Here is a 15400-nt window from a genome sequence, read left to right as displayed (position 1 = left end):
TAAACAACCAAACTCTTGATCCAACCATTTAGTTTGTTGGGATCCAAGTGCTTGTGAACAATCCAGTCTCACAACCAAGCTCTGATACTATTCGTTAGGATCCAAGCGCAAAACACACAACTATTGAGACTCAAGTACACAACAATTTAATAACGAACAAACTACAAACATTAAAGATAAACGACACAATAGTTAATGTGTTTCGATTCCACCATTGAGTCTACGTCCATGGAGAGAAAATTCGTTCTTTATTATGAGAAGAAAACTCTAAATAAGAATACAATTTGAACTCAATTCCAACCCTTATATATTATCTATCATCTCCCAAAAATCCTTTTTCACCCCATATATAAGGTTACATGTCGCTCTTGTGAGCCCCTTGTGTGTTTCTTTGTAGTATGTCAATCCACCTATTTATAGAGAATATTATTTGGCCAAAACCCAAATAACAACAACAAATCAATGCTAATTTCTAGATTAATTCAGAATAGAAAATAACTCCTATTCCTAAACTTATACAAATAGGAAATTCCTTGATTATTATTTCAAGTAATTAAAATCAATTAAGAAATTAATTACTTTCACACAAATTAAGAAACCTGACTAAAAGAAATTAAGTCAATTTTCTAATAAGGTGAAGGTGAAAAATGGAAAAAGAAAGTTAATGTGACAATTTTAGTCTTTTTTTTTTTGGAAAATTGATCTATGAATTTGTCAATGAGAATGTTAGCTTAGTGTTTTGATTGCAACACATTATTTAGAGGATGAACACACATTTTGAGGGGCAAGGTGGGGGTAGGTGTCATGTCCCAAAAGTCCCATTTCTTGATTTTAATGGCCCATCAACCGTCAAAATTTTGAAAGTCATTATTTTATGTTCTTTTTGCTTTTTCTCTCTCTTTATTCTCAATTTATTTTCTCTATATAATAGTTTTAAAAATGGCTCAAATCATAATATACAAGAGGTTAAATCTTGGAAAAGGGTTAGATTAGGTGATAAAGTGAGAAGAATTGTAAATAAAAAGTCTTACGTTCAAGACCTCACACTTACAAAAAAAAAAAAAAAAAGGTTCAATTCTATGGAATTTCAAACTATGAACTCACTTTCACTTTAGTTTTTAAATTTTGATTATACACACTTTGCTCCTTGAAGTATGAAATCTATTCCATTTTAATCCTTAAATTTAATTTTGGACACTTTACCTCTAAAGTTTGAAATCTATACCACAAAGACAAATTTGTCAAAACTAAGGAATAGTAGGTAAGTGATGGCTCAAAGTTAAGAACAAAAGTGGGATGAAATTCATACTTTAAGGAGTCCAGTGTCCAGAATCGAAATTTAAGCACTAAAATGTAAGCAAGCCAATACACTATAATTTAATACTTTATTCATTTTATATTTTAACCCACCATTAATGGGGTGAATTTTAACATTAAGTTAGACTACAACTGACATCTTATTAAAATTTAATACCTCGATATTCTGTGCCTCAAATATTAATCAAGTTAAATTCCAGGATATATATATATATATATATGTATATATATATACACACATATATATATGGCATCAATTGCATCATAGTTTTAAGATGGATCAGAAAATTTATACAAAAAAGCTCTTATGAAAAGATTACAAATTTTAGGAAGTAGCCGTTCCTGAAGATTCATGATCAAAATCTGACTAAAAATAATATAAGGTTCAGACTGTATTTTGTATATCATTTTTTATATTATATGTAAGGCTTACAAAATTTTATTTTATAATTACGCATTGTTAAAAGTGAATTACATAGCATGCATGCAAAATTACGTCTTGTGTGTTTTGCAAATCGGTCCGAACAGTTTTGCCAACAATGGTACGGGGCTCGTGTCCCAAATTTTAGATGAGAACGGGCTCGGATCTGCATATAGATCCACATAGGCGCAAACAACCTAATAACTCAGAACGGATTTGGGCCAGGGTCATCCATTTGCTTCTAGGATTATTCGTATTCCGCGGTTACCGGGTTTAGATATCCCCTCCAGCTTTCCTCACTCTCTGGTCTCTTCTTCAGTGGAATGCTTACACCTCTACTCCGATGGCTCAAGTGGGTCTTCCTTTAACCGAAAGTTCTTTAGTTTTTGGACCAAATTACATCCAAAATTCAATCTTTCCATCTGGGTTTCCCGTATCTCAAAGACCCTTTTTCGGAATTGCCTTGAAATTTCAATTGCACAAGGTAAAGAAGCAAAGCACGAGAATTATTACTGGTTCTTTATTAGCTAATAAAAATGTTGTTGATGAGAAAGAGTTTCAATTCAAACCCTCCTTTGATGAGTACTTGAAGGCCATGGAGTCGGTGAAAGCTAGCAGAGAAAAGCAGGGCCCTCAAAATTCAAGAAAAGATGGGAATTCGAAGGGCAAAAGAGCGAATCAAAATGATACATTGAAGGATTCTGATAGGAAAGACAATAGTTTTAGCAAAGGGGATGAAGAAGATGGTGAATTAAGGGGCATTGGAGGGGAAGTTTCTAGTGTGTTTATGGGCAAAGAAGGGAAAGATGATAGGTTTAGTAATACTGTTAAAGTGAAGAAGAAGAATGTTGAGTTGAAGAAGACGAGGAAGCCTATGAAGAAGTCTTTTACTAGTGGTGAGAATGACAGCATTGAGAGTGAGGCTTTACATATAATTGATAGGGCTGCATTTAAACCATTGGAACAACTGGATGATGTTTATGATAAGCCAAGAATTACAAGGGTGGATATGGAAGAGAGGATTCAGAAACTAGCTAAATGGTAAGACATTGTTCAATGCCATTTTTTTCCCATGTTATATGCTCCTTTTATAATTTTTTTTCAAGAATCGAAATTGTCCTGGCTTTAGGTGGGATAGTATTTGGGATTATGTTATTTGATGATAAATTTAACAGGCAACATCTAGCCTGCAAGCGCTTGTTGTTGTGATTTTGGTGATTTTAGTTGGTTGCATGCATTAGAGATATTAGTGCAGGAAAACATTAAAAAGGAGAAGAGGTTATTGTTTTAATGGAAGCTTTCTCCGTCTTGATCGGAATTTTTGTAATATAAGATTCTTAGTTGTATTGACTGTGAAAGAACGAATTCTGCTTGACATTTCTGCATACATGGGTCCAACAGCTTTTTTTTTTTTTTTTTTTTTTTGTTGGCAATTAATCATAGTGTGCATTGAACTGGGTCCAATATTATCAAAGAAAGCCAAAACTGAGACTATTCAAAATGAACTTATTCATAAAGACCGTATATGGTGCTTGGCAACCTAGAGTCCAATCTAGTATGGATAAAGATATAAGCATTATTAACCTCGGATCTCTATTTTGGAGAGTCAAATTCAAGCTCTATTTGGAAGTGTCTCTAGATTGGGCATTATTAATGCCTCAGCATTTCGGTTGCATGAACTTATTTACAATTCATAGCCTCATAGACCTGGTCATGTGCTTTACAACATGCTCTCACATTAGTATTTACTCTCTTGATACGTAACCTCTTGAACTAAATCAACCTATACTTGATTCTCTTATTATGAACTTCCTTCTGTAATGCTGACTGCGGGTTCTTTTCTTCTCATTTATTTAATTCATGGTGAAGTAATTTACTTCCGCAGTCTCAATGGTGCAGATATTGACATGCCTGAGTGGATGTTTTCTAAAATGATGCGAAGTGCCAAGATTAGATTCTCAGATCATTCAGTGCTGAGGATCATCCAGATATTGGGTAAGCTGGGAAACTGGAGGCGTGTGCTTCAAGTCATTGAGTGGATTCAGTTGCGCGAGCGCTTCAAATCGCATAAGCTAAGGTACAGGCCTCTCCTAATACCTTCAAAGAGTAAAGCTCTTGGGGATACCACAATTTTTTTTCCATGATTCCTCAATTGCTCATGTTGTAAGTTGTTTGAAGCTCAATTCAATTTGTTCACTCGTTTTATTTAGGTTTTCTATGTAACACTTTGGTTAGTTACTCTCCTACAGGGTAAGCCAAGTTTTCCAACTCAAGGAAAGTGGAAATCATCTGTTCATTTCTTTTAACTTTCAGACCTTTTATATTTTGGCTAATTACATTTGCTACTCCTCAGTTTTGAATAAACACTGAATCAACTGCCCAGGTTTGGCCAAACTACTATAAGTTCAATTTCTCATCCGTATGGCAAATAGACTATGTTAGTCAACTTTCATTAACCATTTATACGTTAGTTAGTAAAAACATGTAATGAAATCCTAACTACTGGTAATCATTCTGGCTCTTCTTCTTCTTCCTGTTATGTCCCTTATCCAAAATCTCTCCTCTTCTTCCTGTTTATCTCGCTTCTCTGGGGCCGGCTACCGTAGGTTTAGAGTTGCATATCTTAAGAGAACTAGTAAGTTAAGAAACTTAGCAAGTCTAAACTCTGCACGGTAATAACATGTGAAATCTTGTGCATTAGACATGAATCCCTTCACCTCAAATGGACTTCTGAAAGTGCTGCTCCATGCATAGAACTCATGACGCCCTCAATACCATCAAAAAGTGAAGTAGAGTTGTTCACCAAAAATTCCAAGAGAGTACAAGTAAATAAAAAAATCACAGAATGTGAAATGTTTTTGGAGGTGAGGAGAATAATGATTGGAGATGGTGTAAGAAATTGTGAGAGTAGGTGCCATGTAGAGGTCAGAAATCTTGGAGCAGCTTGAGTGTTCTTTGTGTAACAGCCGAAGGATAAGCTTAGTGAGGGTTCCAGCCAAAGAGAGAAGATCATTTATTCTTGCTATAAAAGAAATATATGAGAAGATATATCAATCTCTGTTTGATATTTGAATGAATAAGAAGGAGAGACAAAAGGCAGATGGGAGGAGACATGTGCTTCCTGCAACCATGTTTTCTATTCAGGTGTTAAAAAATGTCGGCTTCTGTATTGCATGGCTTGTGATTCAACAAATTTTGAGTACTTTTCTGCTGTTAAAGATGTACTTAATATAGTAATATGCATGTAATAGTTGTCAAAGATGTATTCATCAGTATAATTGGATTTATTTTCTCTTCCCAGATTCATTTACACAACTGCACTTAATGTGCTTGGAAAGTCGAGGAGGCCTGTGGAGGCACTCAACTTGTTTCAGTCTATGCAGGTAGAAGTGTGAAATGTTTGTTACATCCATCATAATCTTGATCTTTCCTGAAATTTTGAGATTGAAATGGAGAATGAACCTTTTACTGATTTTCTTTATTCTCTCTTTTTTGCTGCCAGCAACAAATGTGCACATATCCAGATCTTGTAGCTTATCGTTGTATTGCTGTCACTCTTGGACAAGCAGGACACATGAAGGAACTTTTTCATGTAATAGATTGCATGAGGTCTCTTCCGAAAAAGAAGTTCAAGACCGGTTTTCTTCAAAAATGGGATCCTCGATTGGAGCCAGATGTTGTTGTCTACAATGCAGTGAGTGCTTTTTTGCATGACAATTAACCTCACTTGGAAGTTTTGAGAAACCTTTCTAGAATAAGTCTGTATATCAATTATTTCACAGAATAAAAGATACACAAAAAATGCAGCATAAGATGTCATTCTTGGTTACCATGAAGAATTGAAACAATAATATGCCTAGATATGGATGGACAATTGCAAATGATTTTTCTCCTTAAATTAGGGTGATTGTAGCTTTGCTTACATTGTTTTTGCTTATTTACAAGAAAATGCGATGAATGTTTTGGAAAAGGGTTGCTTATTTTGTTTCCTGGTTTTAGGGTCCCTTTTTTATTTTTAAAGAATCTGTCACTAGCCTGTTTGTTTCATAGCCTATGTCATCCCTGATTTGGTTTCCTCCTGCTATAAGTAATCCTTTGTAAAGTTCTCATCCAGTACAGTTGGGCTGAAAACATACTTTACAGTATTTATCCCAATGAGATAGATATATTGAATCAACAGCTGATCTTTTCACCCTTAATCCTGTATCTTTGGCCTATATTATACTACATCTCTCTCTCTCTCTCTCCCGGATGGGTTGTTTTGGGGGTGGGGGGAATGGGGTTGTGTTAGCTTGATATTCATGGTTGGAATGGCTTTGTTTTGGTGGTTTCTCTTCCAACACTATATCAAGCTAAAATAAAAATTTGCCTCTATCCATATTACTCTTGATTAAGTGCCCATATGTTTTTTCTTTTTTATTTTGTTATTACTTAGTTTCCAAGTGTAGAGTTATTGAATATTGCATCTATTAGTATTTCTATCAGGAGTATTATGCTAACTGATATCATGAACCACTATCTGTCCAAATATGGAAGTGGATTGTGCTGGACATTTGGTTTGAGTATTCCAAAAATAGTGTATTGGTTTCTAAAAGGATTTGTAATCCAGGGATGTTCAATCTGTATATTCCTCTTTGTGTCACGTCTTGTCCCCCAGTTGTTTAATTTGTTATCATTCATACTCTATCTTCTGTGCAGAGGACAACTCATCATGTTTTTCCTTTCTATGTTGTTCTTTTTTAAGATAAGTTAGGAGGGACTCTTAGAATTGGAGACTTGGGAGTCTTGCCTGCTGTGCTACCATGTTAAGGTTATCATATTTCTTGAAAGCATAAGATTTTAGAGAAGAGGGCATCTTGTGCTTCAGGAGACTCCATGTACAATTAACCCCAAAATAAATCAAGCACTTTGTACCACTCTATTGCTTGTAACTATACTGTGACCAATTTTGTTGGCAGTTTCAGCTTAGGTGTTCTTTCATCACACTTGTTTGGTCTTTTCATCTTCAGATTAAAATAGGAATAACAGCTAAAAAGTGAATTCTGATGATCCTGAGAAGCACTAAATTGAAGGGCTCTTTTCCTTCTGGCCGTCACTTTTGGTCATCTATGGCGCATGCATTTTCTGAGATTTTTTTCATTATGACTTAGCCCCTGATCGTATGCAAGTTGTAAGAAAAATAACTCAAGCTAGGATGAATCAATTGTCACAGAAAAATCCATAACACAAATATTATCTTGTATGTGCTTCTAAAATTTCAAATCAGTAATACTTTACCTTTGTCATCTCCAGTTGTTGAATTTAATATAACTCTGCAATGAACTGAGCAATTCATAGATTAAGCTTTGGTGCTTCATGTTGATTGCAGGAATAAGGTTATTATAAGAACAGAATACTTTGCTAGGCCATTATAATTTTTTTTTTGAAACTTATCCCAGTATAAATGTTGATGTGACTAAATTAGACGATAGTGACAGGGTATGAAAAGTTTGTATTGTTTTCTCCCTTTACAATTTCGTAGTATCTCAATGCTTGAAGGACTTTGGTTTATCTACGATGCCACAATTATCTTTAAAAGCTGTTTTCTTCATGGTTAATGGTAGTTCGTTCTGCTATGGTCTTTACAATCTGAGACTGTATGCTTATTTCTAGGTTCTAAATGCTTGTGTGAAGCGCAAAAATTGGGAAGGTGCATTCTGGGTGTTGCAGCAGCTAAAGCAACAAGGCCAGCCTCCCTCGAGCACGACATATGGTCTAGTCATGGAGGTATTACACTTTAGTCTGCTTTTTGTCTATATCATTCCTCTTATGAAACAGGGTGATATGCCTTCCTTTACCAAAGTTTCAACAGTTGATAAGTACTCTATTATGACTTGGTGTGATTGCTCAGCTGCATAGTATACTTGACATCCATCAAGTTTCTTTCCGAAAGTACTGTTGTTCAATTTGGTGTCTTCTTTAATAATGTGACTATAAAATTTCTGTATTTGGAACTGTTTGTTTACTGCATTAAAGGCATTTTATTTATTGATATGTGGTTATCTATAAGTATTGTTTTTGCTATTGGGTAATTGAAATCCATTGGCTGATAATTTTGTCTGGTTGAACAGTTTGGGTTTTCCTTAAAAGATTTCATCTGCCAGCTTAATTCAAGTGATTGTATTGCAACAGGTGATGCTTGCATGCGGAAAGTACAACTTGGTTCATGATTTTTTCAGGAAAATGCAAAAAACATGTATTCCAAATTCCTTAACTTACAAAGGTAATGCATCCATATGTTTTCTTACTCTGGAAATTTCCAAACATTAACTATTTATGACAAAATCCTATCCTATCTACAGTTCTTCTGAACACTTTGTGGAGGGAAGGTAAAATTGACGAAGCAATATTAGCTATTGAAGAAATGGAAAGGCGAGGAATTATTGGTACCGCCAGTTTGTACTATGACCTGGCTCGTTGCCTTTGTAGTGCCCAAAGGTGTCAAGAGGCACTAATGCAAGTAGGTTCATTGCATTTAATGCCAAACTAGGTTTTCTTGCCAGATTGTAACTCTATTAGAGCATATAATTTTTTAGTCTGCCGTAGCAGTGATGAATATTCAATTTAGGTCTCTTTTCTAGATGTTTTCATTAGCTGAAGAGACTGAGCTGTAAATTGATGAATTTTCTCTTTCTTTCCATTTTCCGCAGATCGACAAATTATGCAGAGTTGCAAATAAGCCTTTGGTGGTGACGTTTACTGGATTGATTCAAGCATGTGTTGATTCTGGTGATGCTAAAAATGGAGCATATATCTTTGAACATATGCAGAAATTCTGTTCTCCAAACTTGGTTACCTATAATATAATGCTGAAGGCCTTCCTGAATCAAGGGATGTTTGAAGAAGCAAAGCAGTTGTTTCTGAGATTACTAGAAAACAGCCACAATATAAATAGTAAATCAGACTACAAAGAAAAGGTTACACCAGATCTTTACACATTTAACACGATGCTGGAGGGATGTGCTGCAGAAGAGAAGTGGGACGATCTTGAGTGGGTATATGTAGAGATGTTAAAATCTGGTTACCACTTCAATTCAAAACGTCATCTTCAAATAATATTGGATGCCAGCAGTGCTGGAAAGGTATTGTTTCCATTTTTTCTTGTCACCCATGCTGGTCTCAGTTAATCAATGATTTACATTTGTTGAACAGATTTTCTCTCCGTTGCTTGCCACTCGGATTTTACTGCCAATTTTAATGTACATGGATGTGTGTGTTGATTGCTTTTAAGTGTTCCCTAGCAAGCGTCACGTGAGTCCAGGTCGATTGTTGAGTTCATGTCAATTTTGGCATACTTTCGTAAAAGATGAACGACATTTTGTAGCGTTTAGTCCTTCGGATATATGCCCCCTTCACATATTCCTCTTTTCTTTTTTTGAAGTAGACAATAAACTCCATCACTAATTGTCCAGTATTAGAACTTATGAGATAAAGTCCAGTTTATTCACATGCCATCTTCTTTCTTACAGGGAGAACTCTTGGAGATGGTCTGGATGCATTTGGTTCAGGGAGATCAGATTCCGCCATTCCTGCTGATTAGCCAAATGTTTCGCATAAAACTGGAGCAACGTAACTTCACTGCGGCTCTCTCTTGCTTTGCTTGCCATCCTTCTATTAACTCGCAGGCATTTTCCACCAAGTGGTGGTTAAAGTTCTTCGCGGACAACGTTCATAGCTTGGAGAAGGATACGTTTGTCAAGCTGATGCACTCTGCGAATTCATTGGTTGCCAGAACCGATGCCCAAAATCTCATACTCCAAAATCTAAAGCTATCCTGTATGGAATTTTTAAGCCAGCAGATGGCATCTAATGAACTTAGTTTAACAGAAGTAGCTGATAGAACTCATTGCACAAGCACAACAGCTTTTGTATATTAACTACATCTATATCTATAGTGCATGTTATCTCGTCAGTGTAAATGTAAAGCAAGAGGAAGGCTAAATTTGAACTCAATGTTTCTAATTTTTTATATTTCAATCTTGATTATCACACCAAGGCCTCCTTGGCCTTCTTTTAGAACTTGTAAACTGCACAATTTTTTGATGTGATTTCTTAGAAAGTTGATTATGGAAACTCCAGTCATATACATTTGTAAATTTTGTACCTAAATATGATTTTATAATTAGAAATAGAAAATATAACTATGTAGAAATTAGGTTTAAAAAAAAAAAAAGCGTTTTCCACCGACATATTAGCTGCCAAACAAGGCTAATGCGATTGGACTCAGAATGACTTATTTATTAAGGCCTTATACCGACATATTAATTGCCAAACAAGGCTAATATGATTGGACTCGAATGACTTGTTTATTAATATCTGCTTAATCAATCAAATTGATGCTGCGTATGTTTGTTTTTTTTCTATCAATATTATGAAGGTGCTATCAGAATTCAGTCCTAAAGTCACTAGTCACTATCATCTATGGTCCATTGAGAAGGTGACTTAATAAAAAATGTTTTAAGGCATTTGCATTACTAAGGGAAAAGAATACCAATTATATACTATGATATATTGATACTTAACAACAATTTTATATGTTGATTAATGAAACAAAATCGTTAATATACTTAGATTATACTCAACGTATCATGTGAATGTGCATATTAACTATTATTTTCTTGATACTTACTAATAACTTTATATGTTGATTAATGAAACAAAATCGGTAGTATACTTAAATTGTAGTCAATCTATCATGTGAATGTGCATACTAACTGTTACTGCCGCCTGTCGCATTTATATATTTTTCCAGTGTAGCACGTATTCAGATGCTAGTTATGTCCAATTTATCAAAAAATACATACAATCACCAATGATAATTGCTATTTATCCACTTATTCCACAATGTCCATCAAAAGGGTTGAAGTTTATTGAGTATAAAACCGTGACTTCCGCCTCGTGCAATGGAAGGGCAGGCGGCGCAGCCGCAGACTTGGTCAAAGTCATGCATAATATTCTTAATCCTGACGGACTAATTCAGTCTAATTGAGATAGTGAAAGGGATCCAAAACGCTCAATTAGGAAGATTGGTCATTGTCTTTGTATCATGAAGAAAGAACAATTCCCTCTTAGGATGAAGGGGAAAAACTTATCTCCAATAAGTAGGTGGTGGCTGGAATTGTGCATTAGTCGTAAAGAAGTACTCATTCTTAAATCCAAAGAATATGACTTTTCTTCGTGTAAATAGTCACCAATGGGCAATCAATTGCCTTATCTATTAAATAGACATCTAGAAAAGGACTTGAAACTATATGTAAAGTTGACGATGATTTAAACAATTGATTAAGTTATTAAATAAATTGAGAATTAGCACTAGGATGTAGTAGGCTAGTGCAAGTGGTAGGCCACCCTTGCACACTTAAATATCTCGCCCTTGTGAGAATTATCTTGAAATAATACCACATGGTTTGCAAATTCAAACAAGAAAACAACTCATTTCTTGATAGAAAGAAATGGACATCAAGAAACTCAAGATGTGCCCTCTAATTCCTTTGTTTTTTATTTATTTTTTTTAAATTTCTTGAAGTTATTTATCAAGCAAATTGCTACTGTATTCGGCTGTTAGAAATGTTTATTTGCATATTTTTTGTTGGCGACATTTCCGCCCAATCGAAAGATAAGCTAAAGAATGAATGGCTCGACTAAATAGACCGGACTCACACTTGAATAGATCTGATTTTCAAAGATTCAATGATCCAAATTGTACTACATCATCTCACCAAATGGTGTGATACAATATGGACATTGAATTTTTGAAATTTGGTTATACCCAAGTTTTGGCCAATAGACTGCTGAAACAAATTTGAGCCCTCTTTGATTTTGATAAACTTCCGTCTAGTTAGCTGAATAATTATTGAGATGATCTGAATGAACTAAATCACCCAATACAAAGAAAGGATGCAAATTTGTACCGACTACAATATGAAATATGCAACATTTTTGTTAAAGCACGAAATTCAAGTAATTGAAAAGTTTAACTACACATATCTAGCAATCAAATTCTTGATATAGTTGTAATACCAAAAATCAATGATATGAGAGGTTAATCAACGTGGCGAAATTGATTGTTGCCGCCTAGCTTTATTGAAGCGTCAAGAACATGGTCCAGAAGATAAATTGCGAAGCCCACCTACTTCTACGTGTAGCCAACTCTGAGGCTGGGCATATTTTATCGTTTCACAACAGGGAATGAACGTCCTTCATTCATGGAATCAGTTTGACTTTTTGCATGTGAATCTTTTTTTTTTTTTGGTAAAAACATATTATTTGTTTGATATTGTGCAAGGGAGCGTATCTATCATAATTGAAGGCTCACAGCCGACACATTTTGCCTGAATTGACAAGGATGTGTCACTTCTTCTCGAGGATAAATTGTATATAATTTGATAATTTCTTAGTGATTTATGAATCCTTAGGTATACTCTTTCTCGCAGGAACAATTGGAGTCAAATTTATTTAAATTTTTTTTAGGGGGAAAAGAAACTCAAGACTTGTAGTGCAAAATTTTTGGATCACAACTTCAATCTCATAAATGGTCTTCTAGAAACTTTCATTACTACTCTCTATGTACAATCTTGTTTGGAGACTCAAATTCAAGTAGGTTAGTCCATAGTGGGATTGACCCTAACCATATATACCTTCTAACCACCATATAAAACACAAGAGTCCTTGTGTTCTATGCTTTGAGTATAAAATGAAAGGTTAGATTGATTATTTTTTTTTTTGTCCGTAAAATAAGGGGTGATGATAATGTCATAATATGCCACCTTTTCTTTTTACTCTGCTTCTTACCCTGTGACAAAATAGACAAAAGCCATAAAATTGTAGTAGTCATTAATAGGTGTATGATAGTCATTAATTGTAATAGTTTAGATTGTAAATTATTTGAGATATTTTTACTATAACACTTTTTTTGATATGATGTATGTGAGATAAAAAGGTGATTGAAAAATGTGTTAATGATGCAAGCAAATCAGTGTGTGTAAATAATGTGTAAATAAAGTGAAAAAATCTTCAATCCAAACACAATAGTTACATGTTACGAAGCGATTGACTAAGATTTGACAAGTGTCTCGGTTGGTAGAAAGCCACGATTTGTTTGGATAGTGTGTTATTTGAAATAATTACTGTAGCACTTTTTGTGATGTGATGTATGTGAGATAAAAGGTGATTGAAAATATAAAAAGGTGGGTTGGAAAATGTGTTTATGATGCAAGCGAAATATTATTTGGGATAAAAGCACTATCGAAACAAACCCCGTGTTCCGAATAGTGGTGAAAGCCCAGATTGCTGATGAGGAAACTAAGTTAGGTATAATGACCATATATTAATTTGGATTAATCTTTTCTGCACTACTAGTATATATTCTGTCGGCATTGAATGAATGAGAACTATGCAAATTTGAAATTTGAAATTTAACTATTGCACATATGTCATGAATCAAATGGTAATAGTGTATACTAAGTCAGTGTATATAAGATTTACTCAATTAATTTTAGTCATGAATCTTGTTTTGGCACAATGTTTTAGGTACTAATGATTGATTCAACCCCTCTCTCCGAGAAGTTCTGCACTTTCCTATATTGTGTGGCAAGGCAAGATGCCAAGAAGAACCCAAAAAGCAATCACATAATTGATGGTTGAAATTTAGAATATAAATTAAGAAATAACATTTGTAGTTAGTGTCATAAAAAAAATGACTTATAGTGGTGTCTTATATTAAAGAACTGAAAATGACTTTCAATTCTTCATTTACGAACTCTTTGTCTGTAGAGCGTACAAGAAACAAATTAACATATTTTTGCTGACAGATCTCTTAATAAATCTCAACAAAAGGAGATACTTATAATTCAAAATAGTTGAACTAGTTAAAAACTGAATATGTTCCGACGAATTAATAACAACTTAACTTATTTTTGTTTCGATTGTGATTTTTCCCAAAAAAAAATTTACTTTTTTTATTAATATATTTTTCAATCATCTCTTCAACTTACACATATCAAATTGTTACAATATTTTTAATAAAAACTCCAAGAAAAAACAATCCAAACAGAGCCATCGACTTATTTTGAAACTAGAAAATTGCAGCAGAAGTTGCATTATTCCAACATTGATTTGATTTGCGACAATCATGGAATGAATGCGCTTTACCCTGTAATATATTTCAACTTTTTCAGCTAATTTTAAAAAAAAAAATTTATCAAAGTCCAAGAATTTATTTCGTCAATCTTTCCTTTTTCCCTGAGCCACTCAGCACCAAACACCAAGAGGAGAGGCCACATGATTTTGAGCAACTTTTGGGCAGGATTAAAGATTTAAAGGTACGTGGTGGGTCCACAGTTCCTGAAGTGGTCCCACCCCATGTGGGGCCAGATAAAAAAATCAACGAAGTAAGAAATGTTTTTTTCCCCCCACACGAGATTGGGACATTTCGCTGACTCGAATTCCGACGTTGGTAAAGTGTCGACTTTCAATAGGCACACCTGTGATTGAATCATTGGGTTATGACCTCGAATTATGAGACCCGCGCACGTTACCAAGATGGTACGACAGAACGAGAAATAAACTTCAGCACTCCTTGTATACGCGACAGCGCGCATATCATCACGGTTAGGGTTAAAAAATAAGTTAAATTACACAATATTTGAATCGAGCTCGATTTCATAAAAGTTCGTGTGAGTTTGATTTACCAATTAATTAAATCAAATTTAAATAATATTTTATATTTGATAATAATTAAGTTTGATAAAAAAAAGTTCATTCAACTTCAAGATATTACATTAGAGTTATTGGAACATCAACATTTGTTTTGCCTAGTAAATTTTTTTTTTACGAAAATCGTTTATTGAAATGCTATTTAAATCACTTTTTAACTTAAAAATTAGTTGTTTACATTAATTCTTTTTGGAAGTTTTGCTAGAAAAATAACATTTTAGCACTTTAAGATGTGATGTAGGTGAGCTAAATATGTAGTTGAACAATGTGTTATTCTTTTAGAAAAACCAAAAATGTTTTTCACAAAAATGGTATCTAAAGTTTGACGATAAATTTTTGAAAAGTCTTTGAGAACAGGCCATGTTTGCTGATGTTTACGTTTCACGAAAGCAAACAATTATAGTTAAAATTTTAGTGTCATAGTAACAATAGGTATACTACCTCTATCAAGCGAATTTATGGTGAAATCTAATTTTACATGAAAATGGCATTTTTAGTATGCATCAATAAATTGTTGTGGCATTACAATTTGAGCTATATATGGCAATAGCACCTTCCTTTCATAGAAGTTAAGAGGTGAAAAAGCTGTCATGAACAATAACAAAGTGTCATCAAAAGAAATGTTTCATGTTGTTTATTACATCATACATGATCATATTCATAAAATGTGTCCATTCACTTATGCTAGGGCAACTGAATCACTTGTTTTTCAAGAAAGAAAATCACCTCCATTTGCACCAAAAGAGAAACAAGAAAGAGAAATAGGAATGTTTCTTTTGGTTCTCCCTATCATCTGTTGTTGCTAGAGTGGAATTCACATATATATTATACGATTTGCTTTGCAGAAAATAAAGCTAACAAAAGAAGCACAACACATATAATACATTGTCTGATACTCGTATGGTCTGT

The 15400-nt window shown here is 34.1% G+C and overlaps 1 protein-coding gene across 1 annotated transcript; it reads left to right on the top strand.

Annotated features, from left to right (window-relative positions):
* The first annotated feature begins 1956 nt into the window (after positions 1-1956).
* LOC113707785 (pentatricopeptide repeat-containing protein At1g30610, chloroplastic-like) lies at positions 1957-9730 on the top strand. The gene is made up of 9 exons (XM_027230107.2): positions 1957-2779; positions 3624-3815; positions 5040-5121; positions 5241-5432; positions 7391-7504; positions 7910-8000; positions 8080-8237; positions 8428-8859; positions 9247-9730. Exons 1-9 carry the CDS (start codon positions 2082-2084, stop codon positions 9652-9654), a joined length of 2367 nt encoding a protein of 788 aa, XP_027085908.2. The 5' UTR covers positions 1957-2081; the 3' UTR covers positions 9655-9730.
* The last annotated feature ends 5670 nt before the right edge of the window (positions 9731-15400 follow it).

This window comes from Coffea arabica, chromosome 9c, assembly GCF_036785885.1.
Source record: "Coffea arabica cultivar ET-39 chromosome 9c, Coffea Arabica ET-39 HiFi, whole genome shotgun sequence".
Taxonomy (NCBI): Eukaryota; Viridiplantae; Streptophyta; class Magnoliopsida; order Gentianales; family Rubiaceae; genus Coffea; species Coffea arabica.
Note: the sequence above shows the minus strand (reverse complement) of the source record. Positions and strands in the feature narration are given on the sequence as shown.